Below are 27,940 nucleotides of genomic sequence, written 5' to 3' on the forward strand. Positions count from 1 at the left end.
GATAATCATTTTTAGCTGTTTATTTTTACGCCCACTTGATGGACAAGAGAACAATATCGAAAAAGAATGAAATTTGATTTCTAGATAATTCAAGTGGTATAGATCATTTTCAACGGTGCCAATCGTCGATTTGGAGGCTTCATCATTGAAAACAAATGGATGACAACGAAACCTGTTTGCTACCGATAGTATTCCAGTTCAACTCTCTCTTTCTCTCTTTCTATATATATAAATATATAGAACTAGGTTAGAATACTATCAATAGCGCCAAGCTATTGACGCTATTAGTTTTTTAGCTATTGGATTGAAAAATATGTGGTTAGGATGATATAGGCCTCTTAAGGTTGAGTGAGTGGTTGATTTAATAGTATAATCTAACGGATAAAAATAATCAAATAATTAAATCTAACAGTAAAAAACTCTATAGCACAAAATCCTTAGTCCTATTAATAGTATCCCTTTTCGACTTTCTCTCTCTCTCTCTCTCTCTCTCTCTCTCTCTCTCTAAGCTAGAGTTAGTATATTTTGATGAGTAGAAACTTTTTTTGTACTTATAGGGTTGAGTGGGTGGTTGGTTGAGTTGTATGATCTAACATGTAAAAATTGTCAAAGAAGTAGATCTAATGGTCGAAAATTTATAAGTATAAATAAAATCTATACTCATAAGAATATAGTAGCCGAACTCTCTCTCACTCTCTCTCTTTCTCTCTCCACACAAACACACACACACACACACACACACACACATATAGTTGAGGTGGAATGCTGTCGATAACAAACGTGCTCCGTTGCCACCAATTTATTTTCGATAATAGAGCATTCAAATCGAACCTTTGAACATTATCTATACCATTTGAAATATCTAAAAACCAAATTTTAAATCTTTTCGATATCATTAACCTAATAATCAAAGGGTTTCAAAATTTGTAATTTTAATTGTGGATAGGAAGCGTTTTCTTGTTTAACGATGTAGTGATATTCAAATCAATTGAATTTTGGTTAGAAAATTTTTTAAACTATTTAGAACAAGATCTATACTCTCGACCTTGATTATAAAATTCCTATCATCACTTTTTAGAGATAANTAATAATATGACATTAAAATTTTAAATCAAAGATATTGATCTTGTTTTATATAGTATAAAGAATTTTCTATCAAAATTTCACGTGATTTGGATATTTCTACACCGTTAAACTTGCAAACGGCTCACTACGACCATTGAAATTTGTTGATTTTGAGCCCATTCGATCACTAGGCAAATAATATCGAAAAATAATAAAATTTATTTTCTAGAAACTTCAAATACTCTAGATCATGTTTAACGGAGCCGATCGACGATTCGAAAGTCACAACATCGAAAACGAGATGGAAACACGGAAGGCTCCGTACTTTCGATAGCATAGTAACCTCACTTTATATATATATATATATATATATATATATATATATATATGATTCTTGCCAATACCTTCACAGGCCATAAAGAAGGAAAGGAATATTCCCTATCGGATCATCAGATGCTTAAAATATGCTTGTGTGACGAGTTGAGGTGACATTTTGGATATATTTTTAATCAAATTGGGCAACATTTTGTATCATGCTATGGGCAAAAGAAGAGCACATCGAATTTGAAATCTCAATATGTTTGACGCCGTCGTGAATGCCAGGTATATATGTCTTTTTTTTTTTTTTTCCCCATTTTTTTTTGCTACGCTTTTAAGGAAATACCCATGCGGCTAATTAATTAGTGGAAATTATTATAAGGTCTCTCCGTTAATTAATAAATGGAGGACCTTTTTCTCGTATTAAAAAATGGAAAGATTGGTCTCTTACGACTCACATCAAATGTCACCCATTGGAACAAGAAATCGACCCGAGTGTTTGATTCTTTTCTTTTCCATGCTTTATCATTGAAAACCCACTAATTCGGGGGCTAATTACAACATTGTTTGTAGGTCCCTAAACAGTTATTAGTTGTTTCTGCAGTGTTTTCATATGATTTACTATTCTTAAAACTCTGAAAATTCATTTTAACTTTTGCTACTACCAAAACTTTACTTTTGATTCACAAGTGTTTTATTTTTAATGGGTGCATTAGGGATGTCAATGGGTATGGAACTATAGATATCCGAAATTTTATCTGAACCCGAACCCGAACCCAAATGAAACGGATATATCCGATGCTAAATGGATATGGATTCGGATATGGATATCAAAAATAGAAACCCGACGGATATGAATTCGAATATAGATTTTGACTGCACCCGACCCGAACTCGAACCCGATCCGAACCCGAATTTATTTTGTATTATATAATATATATACCCGACCCGAACCCGAACCCGACCCGAACCCGAATTTATTTTGTATTATATATATATATGATGTTATATTTGAATTTGTATTTTAAAAATTTAGATTTAATATAATGTATTTTGAAATACTAAAAAGAAAAATAATTGTTTCGGGTTCTAATTTTCGGGTTCGGGTTCGGGTTCGGGTTTCGGATTTTTGGTCGGATTCGGGTTTGGATATGAATTTTTAAAATCTGTCGGGTTCGGGTTCGGGTCTCAAGTTTGGAGTCGGATTCGGGTTCGGATTTTAAAAAATCGGCCCCGAATCCGACCTGTTGACATCTCTAGTGCACATGCGTGTGTGCGCGCACGCGCGAGCGCATCTGTGTGTGTGTGTGTCTCTGTGTGTGTGTGTGTGTGTGTGTGTGAGTGATTCATTTGATCATGTTGATCAATTATTAATTTTCTCGTTTAACATTTATGGAGACCCCTGAGTGATTCATTTGATCATGTTGATCAATTATTAATTTTCTCGTTTAACATTTATGGAGACCCCTCAACTATACGCCGTTCTAAATAAATGGCGCCCTTTAACTTTCTTCTGTTTAATTCATCTTTTCTTAAATTCCACACTCTTTAGATTTTTTTTTTTTTTCTCACAGAAAAAAAGACAAGAAAATCAACATGGACCACATCATTAGTTGATTCCAGGTTATGAGGCAAAATTGCGTTTGTTGTCAACATCCCATGGACCCACACTTATTAGATTTATTTGCAAAATTAATTAAATCCTATATTCTCATTTATTGTCCAAAATCAATGCTTAAAATGTTCTCTTTAAAATTAATATTTCTAATTTCTCTGTTAAAAAGTTAACTGAACACTTACTAATTTTCGAAAACCCTTCAATGAAGTTAAAAAAAAAAAAAGGAAAAAGAATGAGGCATATCATATGCTTCTTTATTAGAATTTTGCTGAATACGCAGCTTTGAGATTCGTATAGAAAACTTTTAGGTTAAAATAAATTTTTTAAATTTAGATACTGTCTCAACCAGAATTCGTTAAAATTAAAATATATAATTTTAAATTCTAAATTTTAATTTTTAAAATTTAAATTATAAATTTTAAATTGATATATATTTAATTTTTAAAATTTAAAATTTAAAATTTTATATTTTTAAATTTAGATTTGATCTTAAATTTAAAATTTAAAATTTAAAATTTAGAACTTTGAATTTTCGAAGCTGAGATTTTTAAATTCAAATTTTAATTTTAAATATTTGAAATTTAAGAGTTATATATTTAAATTTAAAATATAAAATATAAAATATAAAATTTTAATTCAAATATAATAAAGAGAGTAATATTATTATTTTTTATTTATAACCACCCACTGTCCTTCTTATTCCATTTATTTCAACCAAATACTATTTTGCTTATACCTGAACTAAATCCAATACTCAACCAAACACTATTTTACTTATACATGAACTAGTAGACTCAATACTCAACCAAACACAAAATTACTTTATATTCATCTTATATTTTATCTTATATCTATTTTGGAACAATTAATTCTTACTTATATCCCATCTAAACGTTTCAGGCAAAGTTTAGATATTTTATGAGAGATTGTCCGGTCGATGAAGTAACTAGCCGTGGGCCCGTTGGGCTGACACGCGGACCACAGATGAAAAAAGTGGGCCCCACAGATGAGCCCCAAAACAATGATGAGAAAACGGCGTCTTCGTTGGCCTATACATGAAAGAGCGACCGGTCCGTTCATTCTCCCCGCATATCATCTCCACCTCCACATTGAATCTCACAACTGTACTACATTACCAATAACAAATCAATCATTATTTTTTTTTATGTAACCCCATATAGTTTTGTACTTTCTTATTTTAGTATTCTATGATTTAAAGTGTATCAACTTAGTATTTTGTGATTTCGCATTTTCTCATTTTAGTACTCTGTAATTTAAAATGTATCAAGTTAGTACTCTGTGGTTTTTATTTTATATTAAGTTAGTATTCTGTAGTTTCTTTTTTTTTTATTATCTATTTCGGAATATTTTTTTGCTAAATTAGTGACAAAGTTAAAACTAAAAGGTATTAAAATGAATATTTGATAAACTTATATAGAATATCTAAAATTTTTTTTTGTATATAATTTAACTAAATATTAAACCACGCGCTATTAACTTGATATAATTTAAATTACGGGATATTAAAGTTAGAAAATGTAGTGTATTTAGAGGTATTTGAGGTTTTTCCCATTTGTTATAATTATGATGTGACCGATAATTCTAATAACGCTATTTGATTGGTGAAGTACGCCACGTTGCTAATATAATCACTGCATTCTAAAATTTTTCCCACCTCCACCTCTCTCTCTCTCTCTCTCTCTCTCTCTCTCTCTCTCCGTATTTCTCTACTTCTTCTTCTTCATCTTCCCCAACTCATCACTCTCTTTAGCGAAAGCGAAATCGGCATCGTCCTCTTCCTCGTCAGCTCCTCCCTCCACCCCCCTTCCCTTTTCTGTGGCTGCGGTTGGCGCCGCGTGCGGGGGACGAACCTTTGTTTTGCCCTTCGCCCGCGCCAGAGGGTGCGCTCCTTCTCTCTCTCTATATATAGACTCGGTGAAAGTTTAGAGAGAGCAGAGAGAGAGAGAGAGAGAGAGAGAGAGAGAGGGTGAGAGGGTGAGGGGTTTAGGAGCAAGGATTAGGGTTTAGAGAGGACATGGCGAAGAGTTCGGTGGAGAGGCACCAGTCGATCGACGCGCAACTGAGGCTCCTCGCGCCGGCGAAGGTGTCGGAGGACGACAAGCTCATCGAGTACGACGCGCTCCTCGTCGACCGATTCCTCGACATCCTCCAGGACCTGCACGGCGAGGCTCTCCGAGAATTCGTAACCCTCCTAACTCAGATTTGCTTAATCGCTCCCTTTTTCTTTTTTTTTAAAAAAAAAAAAAATGCTATTGTAGCTTATTTCTTAAAATTGTGACGAGAAATGGGGTTTAGTTGACTAAAGGTCTCATTTTGGAGGGAAAAAAAGGAATGCTCTTTTATTATAGTGTCAAAACTGTGTATTTGAACTTTGCACTGTAATAAGATTTGGTTTGAATTCGAATTTGTGCATTGTAGGTGCAAGAATGCTATGAGTTATCGGCAACTTATGAGAGCGCAAGCGATTTTGCGAAGCTGGACGAGCTAGGGAAAATGTTGACTAGTTTGAGTCCTGGCGATTCGATTGTCGTCGCGGGCTCATTCTCGCACATGCTTAATCTGGCCAATTTGGCCGAGGAGGTCCAGATCGCATTTAGGAGGAGGAACAAGCAGAAGAAGGGTGATTTGGGCGATGAGGCCTTAGCTATTACGGAGTCCGATATCGAAGAGACCCTTAAACGGCTTGTTCAAGATTACAACAAATCGCCGGAGGAGGTATTTGATGCCCTTAAGAACCAGACGGTCGACCTGGTTTTCACTGCTCATCCAACTCAGTCGGTCAGGAGATCAGTGCTTCAAAAGCATGCGAGGTTCGTTGATTGATTCTTAAACCCAAACAAACCAAAAAAAAAGGTATCTTGTCTAGTAAATTTGAGTTGCAGTATTTATTCTTATGGGGTTGGAGTGAAAAGTCAAGAGGGAGTTTTTTCTATGGATATGGGCTGATGGAAGTTTAACTTCTAAGAAAGTAATTTACAAGCTTCTCGTAATTTGATATTGGAAAAGTGACAGTTTGACTACTGGATGTTGTTTGATTGCATGATCTAGTGGCTTGCACATGCTATAAAAGATTAACGTAATAAATTTTTCTTCTTTCCTCTTGGTTTTTTATTTATTTTGTCATTGGGATATTGATCTTGGCTGTAGCAGTTCTTGCCCCTGCTTCTCTGTGCCATTCCGTTGCTGCAAATATACTTCAAACAGCTTTCAAATGCTGTGCTGCAAATAATTTATATTTTATAGATGATGGTATGACATCTTATTATCACAAATTCTTGGAATATTTTCAGGATAAGGAATTGTTTGACTCAACTGTGTGCTAAGGACATCACTGCTGATGAAAAATATGAGCTTGATGAAGCTCTTCAGAGAGAGGTAAATTAATTTTTTTTTTTTCTTCTCTTAATATCATGCAAATTTGTAAAATTGCTGGTATCGTAACTTTTTCCATTCTCATTTTTGAGTGACATTGTATTATTGTTCTCCTCCCTGTTCTTCCTTCGCAGATTCAAGCTGCTTTCAGAACTGATGAGATCCGAAGAATACAACCTGCTCCACAGGATGAAATGCGGGCTGGGATGAGTTACTTTCATGAAACTATATGGAAGGGTGTGCCAAAGTTCTTGCGTCGTGTCGATACGGCTCTGAAGAACATTGGGATTAATGAACGTCTCCCTTATAATGTGCCTCTTATTCAATTTTCTTCTTGGATGGGTGGTGATCGCGATGGTACTTGGTTCTTCTCGTTATATCAATTATATATTCTGTTCCAATGGTTTAGTTGTTCAAATTTCTCTTTAGCAACAGGACAAGAAATGTTCCCATACTTGGTTTCAGCAGTTCACATCTTGTTAGTTATGTACAGCTTCCTGATTATATTTGTTAAATTTGTACATGACTAAACCTCTTTAGTCTGATTTATGGAGCAGCTTTTGTAATAATAATAAAAAAAGAAAACCGCGCCTTTGACAAACGAAAGTTTGAAAATGATATTTTAAACCTCAGTAGCGGAAACTTGAAACTTCTACTTTTGTGGCCATGGAAAGGCTATTTAGGAGAATTTAGTAGAAAGCTATTGACGATCCTTTGAATAGTTATACTCAAACAACACTTCTATAGAAGCTTCAGTTTGGGTCAACATCCCTCAAGTTGGCCTATTTAAATCTTGGAGTTAATATATTTGCCTAAATGTGTTATTCAGGAAACCCCCGAGTTACTCCTGAGGTTACAAGGGATGTATGCTTGCTGGCCAGGATGATGGCTGCAAATTTGTACTATTCTCAGATAGAAGATCTAATGTTTGAGGTACTGCAACAACCCACCCATCACCATCTAATTTTTTGCTGTTCATGGATAATAATTTTGAATGATTGAAGGTTTTCCGCTTATGTCTTCATCCGAAAGTCTACTAACAACATCTTATGTTTCTAGCTGTCTATGTGGCGCTGTAGTGATGAACTCCATGTTCGTGCTGATGAGTTACTCCGATCCTCAAGGAAAGATGCTAAACATTATATAGGTATGCAGGAATTGTTCTGCCACTGTAACCTCATGGTCATCAGTTGTAATCATCGTTATCATCATCATCGCAATCCAATTATTTTCCTGTTAAGGCCATGACACTCTCAGTATTGAATCCTATAATTGGAAAATATGACGATGATTGCTGTGACTTATGCCACCTCTATTACCATTTTACAGACATGCTTACAAAATTCAACTGTCACAAATTCAATACCTATCTATTATGCTTGTGTTTGAAGTATAAAAAATGAATTTTGCTAACTTATATTAAGTAATCTTTTTGACCCCCAAAAGTTGCTGTTTATTGTGTTGGTAATTATGCTGATGCTGTAGTATTGAGGATGTTATGCACGCAGAGTTCTGGAAACAAGTCCCAGCAAATGAACCTTATCGTGTCATACTTGATGATGTGAGGAGTAAGCTATATAACACTCGTGAACGTTCCCGCAATATTCTGTCAAACGGATCTTCTGACATTCCTTTGGAGGCAACTTTCACCAATGTTGAGCAGGTTCTTCTTCATTAATTTTATTACCGTCCGCATAGCCATAAACAAAAATTATAATGCTGTCAACAGTATGTCATACATTAGTGCATAGTTTGCTTTTTTTTGCTGCAGACTACTGTTGTAAATTTCTTCAAAATTCCCAATTTCAATCTATTTCTATTCTCAATTTCAATGAACTGATTTCTGCTGAAACTGCACCTTTTGCAATGAGATTGCATCTGATTTCTGAAGAACTTGTTGTATTTCTTGTTGCAAATAGTTTATCCTCACATTTAATATTTGTTCTTTTCTTATCCATTTCGTTAAAAGATAAATGTCTAGGTGCTAGATTGACTGCACACATGTACTCAAACATATGTTTATGAAAAGGGTTTCTCTCCTTTATGATTTTTAATGCCACTTGCATTATTTGCAGTTTCTGGAACCCCTTGAGCTCTGTTACAGATCACTTTGCTCTTGTGGTGATCGCGTCATAGCTGATGGGAGCCTTCTTGACTTCATGCGGCAAGTATCGACCTTCGGCCTCTCTCTTGTGAAGCTGGACATCAGGCAAGAATCTGACCGCCACACCGACGTCTTGGATGCCATTACCACGCACCTAGGGATTGGCTCATACCGTGACTGGTCCGAAGAGAAACGCCAAGAATGGCTATTATCTGAACTTCGAGGCAAGCGCCCCCTTTTCGGACCCGACCTTCCTAAAACTGAGGAGATTGCCGATGTTTTAGATACGTTCCATGTCATTGCGGAGCTCCCTGCAGACAATTTCGGGGCCTATATAATCTCAATGGCAACTGCAACATCTGATGTTCTTGCGGTCGAGCTTCTACAACGTGAGTGCAACGTGAAGCAGCCGTTGAGGGTTGTACCGCTGTTCGAGAAGCTTGCGGATCTTGAGGCAGGACCTGCAGCCATGGCCCGGCTTTTCTCAATCGACTGGTACTTAAATAGGATTAACCGAAAGCAGGAGGTCATGATTGGATATTCTGATTCTGGCAAGGATGCCGGCCGGCTTTCTGCAGCGTGGCAGTTGTATAAAGCTCAAGAGGAGCTCGTACAGGTGGCGAAGCAATATGGTGTGAAGTTGACGATGTTCCATGGGAAAGGTGGGACTGTGGGGAGAGGTGGCGGGCCGACTCATCTTGCTATATTATCTCAGCCACCGGAAACTATAAATGGGTCTCTTCGTGTGACAGTTCAAGGAGAGGTCATTGAGCAGTCTTTTGGGGAAGAACGTCTTTGCTTTAAAACACTTCAGAGGTACACTGCTGCCACTCTTGAGCATGGTATGCGCCCTCCTACTTCCCCGAAGCCAGAATGGAGGGCAATCTTGGATGAGATCGCTGTTGTGGCCACTGAGGAATACCGGTCAGTTGTGTTCAAAGAGCCTCGTTTCGTTGAGTACTTCCGTCTGGTATGTTGCCAGTTCTAATGGTCTAGATTTTGAGTAGTTGTGTTAATACTGGTACTATAAACGCCTTTTTTTCGTTTTTTCTTGGAACACTTTGAACTGTTCTTTTCATATATACTTATCATAATTTTCATTTAAAACTACATAAATATTCACCAATAGAAAATTCGGAAATCTCAGTCAGCCCAAAGTTATACTTCTGTAATTTGACTCTTTGAAAATAGTAGTATGAGTATCCACTTGATTTCAGAACGATGAGCTTCGTCTTCTATGTTTGTAGGCTACACCTGAACTAGAATATGGCAGGATGAACATTGGCAGCCGACCATCAAAAAGGAAGCCCAGCGGAGGCATAGAATCCCTCCGTGCAATCCCATGGATATTTGCGTGGACACAGACAAGGTTTCACCTTCCCGTGTGGCTTGGCTTCGGTGCAGCATTCAAACATATATTGCGAAAGGACAGAAGGAATCTTCGCATATTAAAGGAGATGTACAATGAGTGGCCATTTTTCAGAGTCACATTGGACCTACTTGAGATGGTTTTCGCCAAGGGAGATCCAGGAATAGCTGCTTTATATGACAAACTGCTAGTCTCTGATGAATTGAAGCCGTTTGGGGAGCAACTGAGAGCCAACTATGAGGAGACGAAACAGCTTCTTCTTAAGGTGATCTCTGCACCTTTATTTATGTACATAGGGCTTATTGCAATTTCATTCCGGAAATTTGTCCTTGATTTCAATTTCATCCTAACACTATTAATTGCAATAATTTAGTCTCCAAAGTTTTTTTTTTGCGTAGTTATTAAAAATTGTCAGCCTATTGTCTGAGAAGGTTCATGTCCACACCATAATTACACCTTTTCTTTGTTAATATGGAAAATTTTCATGTACGAATCATAAAACCAAAATTAAGTAAAAATCTTTAGGGACAATTTTCTTTTTTGAATAAAGTTTTTCAGTGGTTTAAACTCTGGGACGAAATTGAAATTAAGGCCAAATTTCAAGGAGTTATTTTGAAATTGTCTCTATACACACATATTTAAGGTGAATGCTAAATTCCTTTCCGTATACAGCTCTAATCTCATTTCTTTTATCTTGTTCATACAGGTTGCAGGCCACACGGATCTTCTCGAAGGGGACCCTTACTTGAAACAGAGGATACGCCTGCGTGAGGCCTATATAACAACTTTGAACGTCTGCCAAGCTTACACACTGAAGCGGATTAGAGACCCGAACTTCAAAGTAGATGTGCGCCCCCCCTTGTCGAAGGAGATCTTGGATTCGAACAAGCAGGCCGAACTGGTGAAGCTGAACCCCGCAAGTGAGTACGCCCCCGGACTGGAGGACACCCTCATCTTGACCATGAAGGGTATCGCTGCAGGATTGAGGAACACTGGTTAGATCATTAAATGTTGGGGTTTTTTTTTTTGTATATTACCAGTGAATGTGTAATTTCAATAAGAAAATGCTGTCTCTGCGATCGTCCCAGAGAGTGTATTATGCAACTTTGCGACTTTCCACTACTTTTAATTTGTTCTCTAAAGTTGATGTGTAATTTTGGCTGGCAGAGTGCTTCTGCATTGTAATCTTCTTGAACTATAAAATAATGGGAACTAATAATAAACACCATTCCACAGGTTGGAATTTGTATATTGGTGTCGTTTCCTTCCTAACGAACAATTTTATTCACATCTTTTGTGGAATTTGTGCTCTTCGGATTTCATCTGTTCTTTTCGGTGCGCGGTAATATGCAATGCAAGGTTACTACCTTAACAAAATCTTTACCTCTTTAAGCCAATTTTATTGATGTTCCTTCAAAAGGTGATGCAGGAATGTAGCTACATGGTATTTTTGTCTCTCTGTGCCTTTTCTTTTGCTTTCATTGTAGTGTACAACCTTTTATTATTTGTTATTATTTCACTACATGCTCTGATTCTATATAAAAACATAAAATTGATCTAATACGAAGAGAAAGAAGAATAATCTTAATTAAAGAAAGAGAGGAAAAGTAATATTACGATCCAAGGTTAATAGAAACAGCGGGTGAGTTAGGCAGCGTGACATCACGTATATCGATCTTTAACAATGAGCCATTCATAATTCAGCTGAGCCAATCCCTGAAAGTTTCAAATAAATCTTGTTTAAGACTTAAAATATAGACCTGTTCAAATGGAAGATATTTAATTACTCCCAACAACTATGCAATGAATATAGTAACTAAGTAATATTGTAAAGGGTACTTCCAACTACCCTCCGGAGAGGTTCAGCATATACTTAGCAATGCTTAGATTCATAAGTTCTTTTCTTTTCTTTTTTTTTGCCCTTTTTTTTGACACAATTGATGCATAAACATATATTATTCAATGTATCTCCTTGACAAGGACTATCAATAAGCCGAACACGAGCGAGTTAGAGTTAGTTCGTGCTTGGCTTGTTTAATAAACGAGCTAAATATGAGCCGTCTCGTAAAAATATCAAGCTGAAAAATTCAGCTCATGTTTGACTTATTTATTAACGAGCCGAACACGACTTGACTTGCGAACAATAAGTTGATTGTCAACCATACTATTAGATTAAAAAAAATTTTAAAAATAAAAATTAGAATCCTAATCTAATAATTGAAATTCACAAAATATAGATTTTTTTATATTTGAGTTAGTCTAAAATCCAAATAGTAAAAATTTATAATATATACATATATGTGTGTGTGTTTGAGTTATATTGAGCCGAACACGAGCTAGCTGACTCTAATTCGTATTCGGCTGGTTAAGATTTCAGGCCAAAAAATTCAGCTCGTATTCGACTCGTTTATTTGATGAGCGATCAGTCTCGAATTCACTTCGAACCGAACACAAATTGGCTCACAAAGAACGCATTGGATTGCCAGTACTATCATTGACTAATTTACCGGGCATGTAGTAACTAATAAGTTAATAAAGAGCATGAAAAAATGTTTACAAATGCATTATAATATACTATGTTCGGTATAAGTTATCATTAAATAGTTTAAATCTAATTATATACATGCTCGTGTGTATGCATAAGGCATTACTTATATCCTACTTCGTCGTCCAAAAAGATTGCTAATGCAAGAGGAGGGCATATGGCGTATTCCGATTAGATCGTATGCATGTTTTGTGGCACCATTATCAGAATATCAGCGGCATGAAATTTTGGAACATGGTGCTACTTGTACATACGCTTGTCTCTCACACTTTGCATGCCAATGTGACAGCCGAACGGCTCCCTGGGTCCAGGGTCTCGGCTAACCCACAAAGGACACAAACGTGGAGATTCCGACGGCTGTCCAATCACACAATGCCATATCAGATCAGCAACGCCACGTCGCTTTTCTCCACTTTCCTAACCAGCGTCTATGTTATTATTTTTATGTTGTTTGTTTTGACATAACTAGTATAATTTGAAAGTTTTTTTTTTTTTTTTTAGAAATAGGTAGCACGCTATCTGTTTCGTTTATCTTATTTAGAAATAAATTTAGCTAGAAATGTGAATCAATTAGGATTTGAACTTAGGTCTCGGGTACCAACCACCAAGCCCTTTGCCACTTACTCTAAGGACGGTCGGTAGTACAATCTGAAAGTTAAATTCAATTACTTCTTCTGTTTATTTTGATATAACTTAGTGCTGATAAAATTAGTTTTCTGAGTTCCAATATTTATTTTGATATAAATAAGTGGATCTCGTTATCTCCTAAATATAGTAGTAAATTTATCGTGATAAAATTTGACTTATTATATAAGTAATTTTTTTATTATTATTTAAAAGTAATCCTAATTTATTATAAATAAAATAATTCTATCCTATTATAAAGGAAGTAGAATTTGATTTTTACTATGTAATAAATTTTTTATAGGAGATTGAGTGTGGCAGAAGCCGAGTTCGACACTTTAGAAGAGAAAATCGAGAGTAGGTGAAGTGGATCTCTAACGTAACTTAAGTTACATTATTATTTTGACTTATACCAAAACAAATAACGAAAATGATGAAACTTGAGTTCCATTATTCTACTTATACCAAAATAAACGGACCCTTAGTTGCTTGGAAGTGAGACAAACATGGATTAGTTCTCCAAGAATATATGCTCATATTTTTGGGAACAAAAGTCGTTCACCGTTAATTTATGGGTACATTGCCCACGAGTCTCGCAGGATGCTGATTCATTTAAGCGCATAGTACTCCTCTACCACCTGCTTAAATATACAATATGAGAGAATCGAATTCGTGATATATTCTGACACTATTTGCAGATTGTCGACACTAATCACTAATTTTAAAAGTTTGAGTTCTTATAAAAGGATAATCAATGTATCTAAAGTGCCTAGTCTCCGGTAGAATTCAACCTCTCACGTTGCCCGCAAGTCAATAATGACTCGCCCCGACTTGATCTCTGCCATGTAAACAGACTTCTGATCTATTTAAACCATCATTCTACTTTGTTTAGAGATTCATATCTATTTCCACAATAGAGGACTTCATTGGATTTGGGAGAACTTTTCGTCTACACCTATCGCAGAATTCATATCTCTCATGGACAACACTTACTCGAAATAAATAACATCTTAAAATTTAGAAACTAATTGGATAAATTCGAGTTTTGGAATGTGGTTTCGTGTAACTTGAAGAGCTAAACTCGAGTTCGGGTGAAGTGACCACGTATAGATGTTTGTTATAATGTATATGAAAGGATGACTAAATCGAACTTACTTTAATCAAGTCCAATGTATCAAACTTAAATTCGAATCAAAACTGCGCCGAATTTATTTTCCATTTTCCGTTTTCCATTTTCTTCGAACTCCTCAGAGCAGATCCTTCATGAGCGATCCTCTGTCCAGTTCTCTCTCTTTTTCTCTCTAAATTTCTCGATCTCTTAATTTTAAGTGTAAATTTTTAGATGCTAGGAGTTTATTGTTTTTTTTTAGAATTTGATTTTTATCAAATCAAACAATTGAAGTATAAGAATTCAATTTTCGGTGAAATCACTTACATCATTACAAACAAAGCATAAAAATTTAGTGAAAATTAATTTCATCAAATATAACTTACAGTTTAATTAATTATAGTTAACTCCCTTTCCTCGCACTTGTCAAGGAGGAAAAGATCACAAGTCAAGGAAATAATAATAATAAAAATAAGCTGATGTGGAATCATTTCATTGGTTGAAGGTCGCTCTTTTTACGCAAAAGTGGGCGTAAGCTACACCGAAAATGCCGGTCCATGCAACTACTACATTTTTTTTTTTTAATTGACCGACTACTACTTAGGAACAAAACAAAGTATCTTCTCAATTTTATATTCACAAAATATTTATTTAATGAGACCCTTGTAGATATATATATGTATACATATGTGGAAATGCAATGTTAGCACAGATTTATGCATAGACTAAAAAAAAAAAATCAAAAAATCAAAAGTATTTCTAGTTTTACTCTCTCTATCTTTCGCTAAGAAGGAGAATCCAATATGACGGTTCGTCTCTTCACTTTCTTTATATTCCCTTTTATTTTTGGAGATTTTCATGAAAACTTTTGTTTGTAAATAGATTGTAGAGATGCACGTAAACATCGACTGTCCTGGATGCGAGAACAAAGTGAGGAAGGCGCTTGAAAAGCTTGAAGGTACAAATATGATTGTAAATTACAATACATGATTCTTTGGTTTGGAATTTGTTTCTTAAAAGATCAATCCTAACATTTTCTTATTGTACTGCATGCGCACGTACATAAGTTGCGCATCAATTATTATATATATCCCACACGGCCAATTTGATTGGCTTGGTTTTTACCTCTAATAAGTGTTGTTGAGTAATGTTATTCGAGAAAACATTAATAATTTCCATAAATTACCATAAATTGCTTGCTTTTTATTACTTACTCAAGCTTATGCTTACGCTCTTGGATACTAGCCAAATGCTTATCTTCAATTACTCTATAACCAGAAACTCTAGACTACTTTTCTCCGAATGAAACATCTTATTATGCTTCTCAATTAGAAAAATCATGTTATTTTTAAAAAAAACTTAGTTGTTGGATTGTTGTTAATCACATGAGCATGCATATGCGCAGGGGTGCAAAACGTAGACATAGATCGCAACATTCAAAAGGTAACGGTGGTCGGGTGGGCCGACCAGAAGAAGGTGCTGGATGCGGCGAGGAGCACGGGCCGCAGGGCGGTACTGTGGCCGTACCCTTTCAACCCGGAGTATCACTTCTACACCCAACGGTACTACCACCACCACCTACCGACTCAGGCTTACCGTATCGCCTTCAACACCAACTCGAGCTCCTACAACTACCACGTACACGGCTACGACGATTCCAACCTCTACGGTTACTACCAGGAGCCGGCCTACACCCACGTCGTCAGCGACGAGGCCCGGACCATGTTCAGCGATGATAATCCTGGTTCTTGTGCAATTATGTGATGATACCGAACAAACAAATCTAGAGATCGATCAGCTTCCCTACGGATGGTTAAGATTTAGTCTAACCATATTGATCATACATATATAGCGTTAGAATCTTAAAGCAGTATGAATGGTGAATTAGACGGTTTCACTGTAGTAAAGCTCCCTACATAATCTCAGTTCAACGGTGACACAACCTTTGTGTCTGAATGGTTGTGTTGCATGCTTAGCTAGGAGAATTTGTCTTTTTGCTCTTTGGTCAATGTGAGAACATAAAAGGGGTGGTGTTTTAGGGACTATGTTTAAATGTTCTCAGGTATAATTGGACAAGAAGTGTGAATGCAGAGGAATCATAATATATATATTTGGCTAGTTGCTGCTCCAAAACCATTTAAGATGTAAGTTTTTCCTTCTGTGCGCGTGTGGATATGTAAAAACAGTTGCAGCATATGTATATCCTACACTTGCAGTGTAAATGCAAGACAACAATTTGGTGCACTTTTATTTATATGTAATTCTTGATAGTACAATGCTTTAGCGTCTGTTTATTGTACAGAAACTAGATTTGGGGTTGAGGTCGAGTTCGGTAAAGCCTATTTCTCTTCTGTTGTTTGTTGCGTAGTTATGGAAGTAAATTTTTTTTTTTTTTAATTTTGCTGTTTATTTTGCAGAAAGTGAATGATATGAAAATTATAATTTATGTATAACTAATAAATAATTTAATAAATAATAAATTATAATTGTGAGACCCCAGATAGTCCTATATATAAGATGTAATAGGGCTAAACTCTTAACCCGGCTTAAGCATTTTGGGTGGTGGCTAGACCCAAAAGGTTAAGAGAGTTAAGCGTGCTAGGACGGGAGTAGTCCTAGGATGGGTGACCCCCTGGGAAGTTGGGGCGTCACAGATGGTATCAGAGCCAATTACCAGCCGGAAGTGTGAGATGAGTCTCGGCTGAGCCAGGGTCTGGATGACGGTTCTCACATCGCCTGGTACTTGTGAGTCTGAGCCTGACGTGGACGTCAGGGCTTAAAGGAGGGGAGATTGTGAGACCCCAGATAGTCCTATATATAAGATATAATAGGGCTAAACTCTTAACCCGGCTTAAGCATTTTAGGTGGTGGCTAGACCCAAGAGGTTAAGAGAGTTAAGCGTGCTAGGACGGGAGTAGTCCTAGGATGGGTGACCCCCTGGGAAGTTGGGGCGTCACAATAATATTATAAATAAAAATAATATAATTCTATTTCTATATAATTAAAAAAATAATATAAAACAACTAAATTATTTTTAAAATTATAATAATACAATAATTAAATTGTAAAATAAAAATATATAAATATTTAATTAAACTAATCAAATTTTATTATATTTTAAACATGCAAACTAAATAAAAGAGTAATTAGTGTCATAAATAAATATATTTAATTATAAATAGCTAGCATTATTTATTATACTATTTAATTATTTTTTTTCATCTTTTTTTTTTAATCGTAATTGACTTTTGTACAGGATGCTGTTTTAGATAACTCGAATTTCTACTGTTTCTTTATTATGGCGAAACAAATAACAACATTGATTATTTAACGCTACTTTCAAACCAAACAACCATCACAAAATTTCAACAAAGTGAAATTGTCATATCTATATATCTATATATACCAATTAATAGCAATATATCCCATTAATAACCGATTGTTCCTAAGATAAGTGGCAAAGGGCTTGGTGGTTAATACTCGAGATCCAAAATTTGAATCCTAGTTGATTCACATTTCTAGCCAAATTTATTTTTAAATAAAATAAATGAAACGGATAGCATACTACCTATCGCTCAAAAAAAAAATCCCATTAATAGTCTCTATGTTGGATAAAAATACAAAAATATTTTTAAAAAATTGTATCTTAATATAAACTTAATTAATTGTGGTGCTATTTGAATAGAAACTATGCTACTATATTTATTATTTATCATATATTTATATGATTATATGATTTCTTTGCGGTCAGACGCTGTAGAGGATCTCGACCGTGCAAATTAAGCATGATCGCCGTGACCCACGCAAGTCGCACCGCAGCGAATGGGTTCGGGTCCCACCTCACTGCTCGCACCTAAATTTTCCATCTCGGCTTCAGAGCGCACGACTTATCCAACCCCCATCCCCCGCGGATCCAACGGCTCACACACTCCCCCCGCGGGGTCCAGCTCAAATCCCGCCGCACTGTCACATCCTATAAATAGTAGTCGCCGCCTCTGCGCCCCTGTTTTGATTTCGCCCTCTTTTTACGATTTTACGGTTTTACCCTTTCCTCCTCCTCCTCCTCCTCCTCCTCGCCAAACCCCCCCCCACCCACTCCAACCCCATCCCCATCCCCATCTCTCTCTCTCTCTCTCTCTCTCTCTCACGCGCGCGCGCACACGCACACACTTCCGCTTCGCCTCTCTTGATCTTGCGAAGCGGGATCTCGGATCGGATCTCTGATGGCGACGCGGGAGAGCTTCGTCTACATCGCCAAGCTCGCGGAGCAAGCCGAGCGCTATGAGGGTGAGGGTTTCCGCGTCTCGGATCTCCAGATCTCGTTGCCTTAGGGTTTTGTTCTTTGTGCTTGATCGGCTTGGTTTTTGATGGTGCAGAGATGGTGGACGCGATGAAGAGCGTGGCGAAGCTCGACGTGGAGCTCACGGTGGAGGAGAGGAACCTGCTCTCGGTCGGGTACAAGAACGTGGTCGGGGCGCGGAGGGCGTCGTGGAGGATCCTCTCCTTGACCGAGCAAACAGAGGAGGCGAAGGGGAACGAGCAGCACGTGAGGAAGATCAAGGAGTACCGGCAGAAGGTGGAGTCGGAGCTCTCCAACATCTGTGACGACATCATGACGGTGATCGACGAGCACCTCATCCCCTCGTCGACGGCAGTGGAGTCCTCCGTGTTCTACTACAAGATGTGAGCTAGATCTAATGGCTTTGGGGTCGGATTTCACGAAGGATTTGGGTGTTGTATTTTTTTTTGGGGGTGGTGTTTGATAGTTTTCTATTTCACTTTCTTCTGTCGTAGGAAGGGCGATTACTATCGCTACATGGCGGAGTTTAAGACTGGGACTGAGAGGAAAGAGGCTGCAGAGCAATCTCTTAAAGCATATGAGGTATAAGCCATAATATTTGTAGTTCCTGATCTGCTCTTTCCTTCATTTTAGCCAGTCTTAGATGTTTTCATCTCACATTTGCAATTTGCGGCTTGTCTGTTGTTGTTGTTGTTGCTGTTGCGGATGCATTACCTTGTGGCGATGCAACGGAGATCTTTAGTTTTACTTGCTCAAGTTCTATTTCTCTGTGTTATTTGATTGATTTTCTTTTGATATATGCTCAGTTTGTATTAGTGTAATCTCTTCAATGTGTTGATAATTTTAGTGCTTGTAGACCACTTGATCTTTCTGAATCAACTTAATCACCTTGACAACTTATTCTGCAGGGAAAGTGCAGTTCAATCTTTAGCAACTGCCATACTCTTTTCTTGCTATTCAAGCGGATCAAAGAAGTGATTGTAAAGTAGTGCATAATATACAATACATAATACGTTGGTTATTATTTTTGTCTCCCTGTTGGTCTTCTGTATTGTATGACGAAATAGTAACATATTTGAGAAGAAAAACAAACTCAGTTTCAATCTGTGATGGTCAATCAATAGATAGATGACATGCAAATGCCGAAAAAATGTTTCATAGGTGCTATGGTAGATGCAACCAGACTTTCAACTTAAATCATTAGTATGCTGAGTTGAAATATTTCTTTTCTATATGTTTAACCGTCTGATTTGTTACTTGCATTCCAGCATGTAGCTTATCTATGGAAAAAACAATGTTGCTGTTGAATGGAAATCACATTCTATTTCAGTTAGAGGGCTATGAATTGAATGATCACCTACAGCTATTGAAATACTGAATTTTCACAGTCTGCTTGCAGGCAATGTTGCTATTGAATGCTCTTGAAAAGTGTTTTGATTAAGTTCTCTGTTTTTAACTGCCCACAGACTGCTTCCAGCATGGCAGAGGCAGATCTCTCTCCCACACACCCAATCAGATTGGGTTTGGCTTTGAATTTCTCTGTCTTCTACTATGAGATTATGAACTCACCTGAAAGGTACATGGAATCAACCTCAACTCCAGTCATATGTTGTCTACCAGCGTATTACTGGAGAACGTTGCTAACTTTGTTTAAATCTCAGGGCTTGCCACCTAGCAAAGCAAGCTTTTGATGAAGCCATATCCGAGCTTGATACACTGAGTGAAGAATCTTACAAAGATAGCACATTGATCATGCAACTTTTGAGGGATAACCTCACCTTGTGGACCTCTGACATCCCTGAGGATGGAGGTAATAGCATTTTTCAACATTGATTAATGGTTCATGCTAGTATCAATACATTGGTTGGTGGTTGTTGCCAGTTGTCGCCGGTTATAGCGTTTGGACATACACTGTGACACCTCTAGTATTTGGAATACTCTTATATATGAAGTATGATAGGACTAAACATCTTACTCTGGCTATAGTATTTTGTGCTATGGCTAGACCCAAGAGGTTAAGAGGGTTGAGCATACTAGGGTTAGAGTAGTTATAGGATGGGCGACCTCCCTGAAAAGTGGGGCACCACATACCCATAGCTCACATCCATGTTCATGATTAGGCCTTCTAATTATCTATGTGCAGTGTGCACATATAAAAGCTAAAGCTAAATTTACCTTTTTGCACTTTTTTTTTCCTTCAATGAGAAATTGTTGTTGCAACATTTGATAGTTTATTCAACCTATAATAGGGAGCTCTCAACTTTATTCAGCAACTATCCTGAATATCCGTATTATTGTTTTCAATTTGGATTATCGTTGTAGGACTCTTGTAAATCATGATATACACAACAATTCCCTGTCTCTTATAGTCTACGATAAGTATCTATAAGTTCCAGAGTTCTATCTATATTTGTAGTTTTGTTGTAGAATATCTGACAGTTATATAGTGGCACATAATTGTGAATTACTTGGAGTACAATATTTAATAGTGTCTGATACGGTACTTGATATGAACACACTTAAGACTTTTTGGTTGGGAGTTTTTGGGGTTGGAATCGGAATTGGAATGATCGGCACCTAGTGGAACTGTTTGGTTGGAGGGAATCCCACTTTGATTGCCATTCCAAAGTGGAGAGGGACTTGACTAAATGCACTATTTTGAACCGGCCTAGAAGGCACTGGTGCAATCTTGTTCTGAGGTTGAACTGAAATCATTCATTCCAATTCCTACTTAAGCTGCAAACTAAGGAGGCTTACAAAATTGGTCATTTGGGTTGTTTGTGACCCATTTCAGTTTTGTATCTTGCACCGAATTCCAATCGTGAACAGACTCATCGTTGATCTTTTAATTAAGTTATATTTGCTCCAATGTCAATTTTTAGTTGCTAGTGAAAAAGATTGTGGAGTCCGTGCTGTCATTACTAGCTTGTGAAAGCATTAAAAGAGTAACCTCAATTTGTTCCCTATTGCATACTTTCATCGATGCAGGTGTTTATTGTGGATCTTCAAACTTAAAAAATCAATTTCAGTTAATTTCATAACGAAAGTGATTTCAATTAAAGCTGCTTAACTGTTTGTATTTGATGTGTAATATTCTTTTACCTGATTGGTACTCTCTCTGGACCCTTATAGAAGAGGCTCGGGAGAGCACGGGAAAGACTGGTGGAGCTGAAGATGCTGAGGTGATTTTCTTTTGAGCTTGCGCATTTATTTTTGTTACAGCAAAGATTAAATTCCCTCTCTCACATTTACTTTTTCTTTCGATAGTAAATTTGCAGTGATATAAAGCAGCTATGGGGTCTACAGTTAGAAGGATAAGATGCTGCAAATGTTCATCTTTGCCTTATCTTGCGGGTTGCTTTGATTATTTAGCTTTATTCACATGCCTGTTGTAGTGTTCAGTTTAATGTTGGAGTTGGATCTCTCATGGGTTGCATTTGCAATCGATCCTTTTCATGTGTCTTCGGTCAGAGAGAAAATGTTGTTATCAGAGTTAGGGATTTATCATGCGTCCGGGATGTTGTCTTGAACAAGTGAACTGCTCCAATGTTATTTTTCTTTTCAGTTTTTTGGCTTGCATAGTATATTTTTATTGTGCGAAAGAAGTCATTGGAGATTTTGTTAGATGAATATGTATGTTATATGCAAGTTTTACTCTTCCGGCCTTCGCTAATTACCATTATTTGCTGTTGGTTTGTAATGAGAAAACCTAAAGGTTTGTGATCCGTTGTCCTTTACCGTGTAAGCAACTTTTGAAGAGTTACGCCCATGTCTAGGTGATCTCTGCGACGAGCGCTATGGTCGACAAGAGGACTAATCTCACTAAATTTGGTTAGGCTGAATGGCAATTATACCATCCAATGACCCCCACAGTGGAAATGATCTCTTACTTAATTTTTTTTTAATTTAATATTCTTATCTTTTCTTTTTTCTTTTCCTCTCTTATTGAAAAATGTGCATGCTGCTTTTCTCACTCCCTTAGTTTAATTTTTAATTTAATGCTCTCTTTTTTTCTTTCTTCAAGCAAAAGATATGAATATTTAAAATAATTTTAAACTTAAATTTCATAATTATATATTTTTAAAAATTTTTAATTTTTATTTTTTTACATTACGAGTAAAATATACTATATTTGAAAATTTAAAAGTGCTATCTTTCTGACTTTAATTTTAATTTAATATTCTCTTCTCTCTCTCCAAATAAGTGATATATATAAAATTTAACATTTTATTCTACTCTGTCAAGTAACTTTATATAACGTATAATATAATAATTATGAACTTAAAAATCACACTCGCTGCAAAGTGTGGATACATTGCTAATAATATACTAACTTCCACAATCTTTCAATTAACATATCTTTCTCAGCGCCGTGTGCTAAAAGACGAATCAAATATTTGGTATTCACCATATATTAGCAAACAAAAAGAAAAAGGAGAAACAGGCACAACATTCCAATGCCCCTATCCTTAAACCACTCGTTTCCTCTGCTAGGGTGAACAATATAGAAAGTACAATAGAGATTTAAAATTTTAATTTTTGAAATTAAAATTTTGGGAATAAATATTAAAAATTTTAAAATTATATAATTTTAAATTTAGAATTTGAAATTTGAAATTTAAAATTTTAATATCCAAAATTTAAAATTTTATAATATAAAATTTTAAAATCCTATATATATATATAGAGAGAGAGAGAGAGAGAGAGAGAGAGAGAGGCTGGTATGCTTCTGAAAGCACAGAGCCTTCCGTGCTTCGAAGTTGTTTTCGATGTAAGGACTTTTAAATTGACGATCGACTCCATTAGACATATCTGGAGTATTTGAAGTACTTAGAAAATAAATTTCATGATTTTTCGATATTATTTGCCTAGTGATCGAAATGGCTCAAAATCGAAAGCTGAAAATAAAAATCTTATAAAATGTGATGATATGATATTAAAATTTTAGATCAAAAATATTGACCTTGTTATATATAGTATAAAAAAATTTTCATCAAAATTTCACGTGATTTGAATATTTTTCCACCGTTAAACTTGTAAACGGCTCATCATGGCCATTAAAATTATTAATTTGAGCCCCTTCGATCACTAGGCAAATGATATCGAAAAATCATGAAATTTATTTTTTAGGTAATTCAAATACTCTAGATCTGGTCTAACGGAGCCGATCGTTAATTTGAAAGTCCCAACATCCACTTGAAAACACAGAGGACTTCGTACTGTCAGACGCATACCAGCCTCTCTCTCTCTCTCTCTCTCTCTCTCTCTCTCTCTCTCTCTATATATATATATATATATATAAAGAAAGAGAGAGGAGGAGAGGGTGGTTTATGGTGCACCAGGTGCACTGAAGACAACCACAGAGCATGTAGCAGCATAGTAATATTAGTCCACGGACAAAACCACCAACTTTAATATACAGTAATAGTAATAGATGTGCTTGGTACGTACAATGTGTTCCAGGCAAAAAGAATGGGAGGGAGTAGTGCCGTACTGGTGCTTATTAACGCGTTTGTAGGACGATTGTCCTCTTTTTGGTCAGAACGTACGTAGGTGGTCAGTTTCACCGTGAATCCCATTTAACTTTTGTATTATATAGAAATTGCTCTGCATATAGTAATCGCACTCATCACGGTGGAGAAGGGCTTTTGCTCATGCTGTACCATTTTATCATGGGGGAAGCAGTGGTCTATATATACGTTTTCAAAGTCCGATTACATGGAGTCTGAAACTTCGCTAGCTAAAGTTTGTACTTAGCGATAACTTAAATTCTACAAAGACACAGCGAAATTAGCTTCATTTCGATGAATTTATGAACTCCAAAATTACCATCATGAGCAATCAAATATAGATTAATATCTTCTAAGATATATCTCGTACATATATGTTGATAGATTGGCACAAAAAATAGATCAAATATCAAATGCCAAACTGAGAACAAAACATACATCAATCGCAAGAAATCTTCGCCTCTCCCGCCTATCTGCGAGTCACGGTTGGCTCCAAATTCACCTCACTTTGCCTTGTCTCACCCTGCGGCGCCATCGCGAACGACGAGAGCTCTGTAATTTTCTCACCAGGAGGTAAGAAGTAAGCACTCGCGGCGGGCTCTCTTGCTTTTATGGGTATCCCTTGCATGGGGACTCTCTCTACTATCTGCTTCCTCAGTATGTCATGAAGCCTCCCGAACAGCTTCTGCTTCACCGTCTCGAATGCTCGGTCGAGATTTTCAATCTGCAGTAGTGATTCAGTGTAGTTAGATCTTCTGTACGATGACTTTGAATTTGTTTACGTAAAAGATATCTAAATACGCTATCAATTCAGGAAAAGCATGCATCTATTAATAGATTAGGAGCCCAAAGATTCGCTAATAACAGACACTCTGAATTCAGAGGATATGTTATTTCTTTGTCAACATGGAAATTAAGCACGAATTAATGAATCAAGACAAGTGAGACATGTTACCCACAACTGCTATTAGTTTACAGAACTAAATTGTACTGGAGATTTCACATTTGCTCTGGCATGTGAAGAGATTTTATTTTTTTGTTCTTTTTTAAAGTTGGCATTTAGGTTGAATATATTGTAGCATACTGTATTTCCACAATAATTATTAAGTAATATATTTCGTAAACCTTAATCATGGCTACATCCTCTATATTCGAGAATATGATGATCTGTGTTATACAAACAGTACATATCAGCATGTCAACATATCAATAGTATTGTAAGTGAATTCTTAGAAATAAGCAATTGTGAACTTTCAGATGTTCACTCGCCTGTTCGGTGGCATTCACATTGTACATGAAGAGGCCATAGTAGAGATCAAAACTATCACTTACTGTATTCTCAGTCTGCAAAAAGGAAAATAAATGAAAAGGAGAAAATGAATGCATTCAGTTAGCACTAATAGAAAATCAAAGCGAGCTTCATATATTATGTTAAATTGTCGAAAACAAATTAATCACCAATTGAAGGAGCGTCTCATATCCTTTGGTGTTAATTGGAGTCGACTCCAAGTTCAAATGCGAGAGAATCCTGCGGAAATGAATAAACACCAAATAACACTTTAGACCATTAGAACATGCTTATCTAGTTTTTTAAAAAAATTTAATTTTTTTTATACAATTATTTCAATTTATTTGATTTTGGTTCTGAAAATTTATTATCGTTATCTTTGCGCTACACTTCCATCTATTCTTGATACATTTTTTTTCTGAATTCAACTTAACTAATCAATTTTTGCGTAAATGAAATGAAGAGCCTACAACAATATATATTATGCACAAAAAAAATTTGTTGCATTGTTCTCGTGCAATAATTAATTTTTTTATTACCCCTTACAGTACTCAAATCAAACAAATTATAATTTTCACACAAAATTACAAATTATATTATAAAATTAATATTTTTAAATATTAAATACTATTTCAAAACATATTCTAATAAAAGTGCAAGCTAGTTCCTTCCAATCGTGTGAGTGATAAATTGACTGCCCGCGGCGTGCCGGTCATGTTCCTCACAGCTCATCTCCACCATCCTACAGCCCTGATGAGAGANTATTTGTACCTTCCAATCGTGTGAGTGATAAATTGACTGCCCGCGGCGTGCCGGTCATGTTCCTCACAGCTCATCTCCACCATCCTACAGCCCTGATGAGAGAATCAAAAAATATTTAAAATAAAAAGAAAAAAAATCAAGACGTGTGATTTTGCTATCACGTTTACAATTTTTTTTTCAAAAAAAAAGAATGTTCCCTTTTAAAATTTCTAATTTTGATTTAGTTGTTACATCATGGTTCTGAGAAGAAATATATATATATATATATATATATATTTTTATTTATTTATATATATGTGTGTGTGTGAATATACACCAACCTCTTGTTCAAAAATGTTTAAGAATTGTGCACATTTCTCAGCTTGGGGTCCATTTTGGGAGACTCGAACTTTGTCGTAAACAAAGGGCAAACCTTTCCACCCATGCTTCCCACTCTCCGGCCCAAACATTGGGTGAGTGCAAACCACCCCAAACCCAGCTGGTAGAACCTAAACATTCATTTACATGCAAAACACCCAAGAAAAAAAAAAAGAAATTAAAACAATCGTTATTCTTAAAGTACGTAATAAAATACTATTATCAGATAGTTTAAAGTTTCGTAGAAAATAATCGTTTATGGAAGTTATTGTCGAACTCTACAAGCTTTGATTTGCAGGCTGATACAATTCTAAGGCAGCGTTTGGATGGGGGATAAGGGGAGGGATAATCCCTTATCCCCTTTATATCCAAACGCAAATTTTAATCCGAAAATAGTAGTTCTCGGTTATCTGAAATAAGCTGGTATAACTATTCTCATCAACACTTTTATTTTCTATATATAACTATCCGCTATTTTTTTTTATTCAATATTATTTATCCAAACGCTATTTTTCTTATCCTCGGGAACAACCCAATTTTCATTCGAACGCTATTTTTCTTATCCCCATAGCTTGTATCTATTTCTGTAATAGCTAGTTCTTACTTATACCTGAACCAAACGCTACCTTAAAGGTTTCAAGTTGGTAACCGGAGAGCATGTTACATGTTTGCATGAGCTTACCTCAAGAAACAGGTTCCTGGGAAACTGCTTCACCGACAACACGTCGGCGAAGATTGTGTCAGGCTTCAGCTTGTGGAGCGGGACGGCGCGGAGGACGCTCTCCGTCGACAAAATGGAGCTGCAAACGAAGACGATATCCGGTTGCTCCTCGCACATTGCATCCATGCTCCTATGTATACGTATACAGTTCGTCAAAGCAACGTTCGTTTGTTGTTAGTCTCCTCAAAAGATATACTACATGCTTATTAATTCGGCCATGTACACGTATGTTTGATCTGAATTCTGAAATAGCCTTTTTTTTGTTTTAAATAAAAACGTTACATATATATTGTAGCACCAAAAGAAGCGGATTTTAGAGTGTAGGTATTGAGTGTCTAACTGGAAAAACTGGATCCCGTGGCGTTCGCAATACTCGGAATAGTCCGACCGAGACGTCGCCAACACAATGTGGCCCTGCCTCTCGATCCCGTTGGCGATGAACTGCCCAAAGTTGCCGAATCCGATGATCGCGATCTTCAACACTGGAGTTTGTTCTTCGTGCCCGGTCTGGGCCGTGTCGTTGCCCATGACATTGCAGTGATTTGCTTTCGCGACGATACAATTACTCACGGGCGCGGGCGAATGCGGGGCCAGTTTAAGCGGTCCGGCGGTGGCGGTGGCGGAAGGGAATGGGGTTTTCGCGGAGGCGGCGGTGGCGCATTTTGTGGGGAGAGTTTTACTTGGTGTGGCAGCTATTCTAGGGATGGTGTTGTTGAAGTGAACAACATTGCGGAAAGAAGAAAAGGAGGCCATTGTTACAGTTCTTTGGCTTTGCTCTTTGCTTGCACCAGTACTTGGAACTTGCTAAGAGCTATAGCTTTTGCTGTGCACACAATGGACTCAGCTTTGTGGTATCCA

At 36.6% G+C, this 27,940-nt stretch overlaps 4 protein-coding genes across 5 annotated transcripts; 3 read left to right on the forward strand and 1 right to left on the reverse strand.

Moving 5' to 3' along the window:
- LOC109715941 (phosphoenolpyruvate carboxylase 2-like) lies at positions 4,739 to 11,118 on the forward strand. Its single transcript, XM_020241176.1, has 10 exons — positions 4,739 to 5,204; positions 5,441 to 5,832; positions 6,313 to 6,397; positions 6,529 to 6,751; positions 7,224 to 7,327; positions 7,454 to 7,541; positions 7,903 to 8,057; positions 8,470 to 9,468; positions 9,746 to 10,132; positions 10,574 to 11,118. Exons 1-10 carry the CDS (start codon positions 5,037 to 5,039, stop codon positions 10,865 to 10,867), a joined length of 2,895 nt encoding a protein of 964 aa, XP_020096765.1. The 5' UTR covers positions 4,739 to 5,036; the 3' UTR covers positions 10,868 to 11,118.
- Positions 14,895 to 16,367, forward strand: LOC109716834 (heavy metal-associated isoprenylated plant protein 29). The gene is made up of 3 exons (XM_020242431.1): positions 14,895 to 14,953; positions 15,027 to 15,102; positions 15,550 to 16,367. Exons 1-3 carry the CDS (start codon positions 14,948 to 14,950, stop codon positions 15,906 to 15,908), a joined length of 441 nt encoding a protein of 146 aa, XP_020098020.1. The 5' UTR covers positions 14,895 to 14,947; the 3' UTR covers positions 15,909 to 16,367.
- Positions 18,232 to 22,101, forward strand: LOC109716525 (14-3-3-like protein D). Of its 2 annotated transcripts, none has more exons than XM_020242035.1 (7): positions 18,232 to 18,431; positions 18,521 to 18,827; positions 18,939 to 19,026; positions 19,911 to 20,020; positions 20,106 to 20,254; positions 21,580 to 21,626; positions 21,712 to 22,101. In XM_020242035.1, the coding sequence occupies exons 1-7, from the start codon at positions 18,368 to 18,370 to the stop codon at positions 21,712 to 21,714; spliced, it is 768 nt and encodes a 255-aa protein (XP_020097624.1). In that variant the 5' UTR covers positions 18,232 to 18,367; the 3' UTR covers positions 21,715 to 22,101. The 2 variants fall into 2 exon arrangements, with proteins under 2 accessions (XP_020097624.1, XP_020097623.1); XM_020242034.1 differs by having other exon boundaries at positions 18,234 to 18,431; positions 21,577 to 21,626.
- On the reverse strand, positions 24,418 to 27,782 carry LOC109716643 (arogenate dehydrogenase 2, chloroplastic-like). The gene is made up of 7 exons (XM_020242181.1): positions 27,423 to 27,782; positions 27,044 to 27,212; positions 26,325 to 26,492; positions 26,014 to 26,096; positions 25,413 to 25,482; positions 25,224 to 25,298; positions 24,418 to 24,678 (listed from the first exon to the last, which is right to left on the reverse strand). The coding sequence occupies exons 1-7, from the start codon at positions 27,608 to 27,610 to the stop codon at positions 24,424 to 24,426; spliced, it is 1,008 nt and encodes a 335-aa protein (XP_020097770.1). The 5' UTR covers positions 27,611 to 27,782; the 3' UTR covers positions 24,418 to 24,423.

Source organism: Ananas comosus, linkage group 10 (assembly GCF_001540865.1).
Source record: "Ananas comosus cultivar F153 linkage group 10, ASM154086v1, whole genome shotgun sequence".
Classification (NCBI taxonomy): Eukaryota; Viridiplantae; Streptophyta; class Magnoliopsida; order Poales; family Bromeliaceae; genus Ananas; species Ananas comosus.

Bases quoted from the DNA above. Each gene is read 5' to 3' on its own strand.
- LOC109715941 (XM_020241176.1), top strand. From the start codon at position 5,037: ATGGCGAAGAGTTCGGTGGAGAGGCACCAGTCGATCGACGCGCAACTG. The intron at 6,398-6,528 runs GTAAATTAATTT...CTTCCTTCGCAG, and splicing joins ATGAAGCTCTTCAGAGAGAG to ATTCAAGCTGCTTTCAGAAC. The intron at 7,542-7,902 runs GTATGCAGGAAT...TTATGCACGCAG, and splicing joins AGATGCTAAACATTATATAG to AGTTCTGGAAACAAGTCCCA.
- LOC109716525 (XM_020242034.1), top strand. From the start codon at position 18,368: ATGGCGACGCGGGAGAGCTTCGTCTACATCGCCAAGCTCGCGGAGCAA. The intron at 18,432-18,520 runs GTGAGGGTTTCC...TTGATGGTGCAG, and splicing joins GCAAGCCGAGCGCTATGAGG to AGATGGTGGACGCGATGAAG. The intron at 20,255-21,576 runs GTAATAGCATTT...GGACCCTTATAG, and splicing joins TGACATCCCTGAGGATGGAG to AAGAGGCTCGGGAGAGCACG.
- LOC109716834 (XM_020242431.1), top strand. The intron at 15,103-15,549 runs GTACAAATATGA...GCATATGCGCAG, and splicing joins GGCGCTTGAAAAGCTTGAAG to GGGTGCAAAACGTAGACATA.
- LOC109716643 (XM_020242181.1), bottom strand. From the start codon at position 27,610: ATGGGCAACGACACGGCCCAGACCGGGCACGAAGAACAAACTCCAGTG. The intron at 27,213-27,422 runs GTTAGACACTCA...ACGTATACATAG, and splicing joins CACGGGATCCAGTTTTTCCA to GAGCATGGATGCAATGTGCG. The intron at 24,679-25,223 runs GCGAGTGAACAT...TCACTACTGCAG, and splicing joins ATGTGAATGCCACCGAACAG to ATTGAAAATCTCGACCGAGC.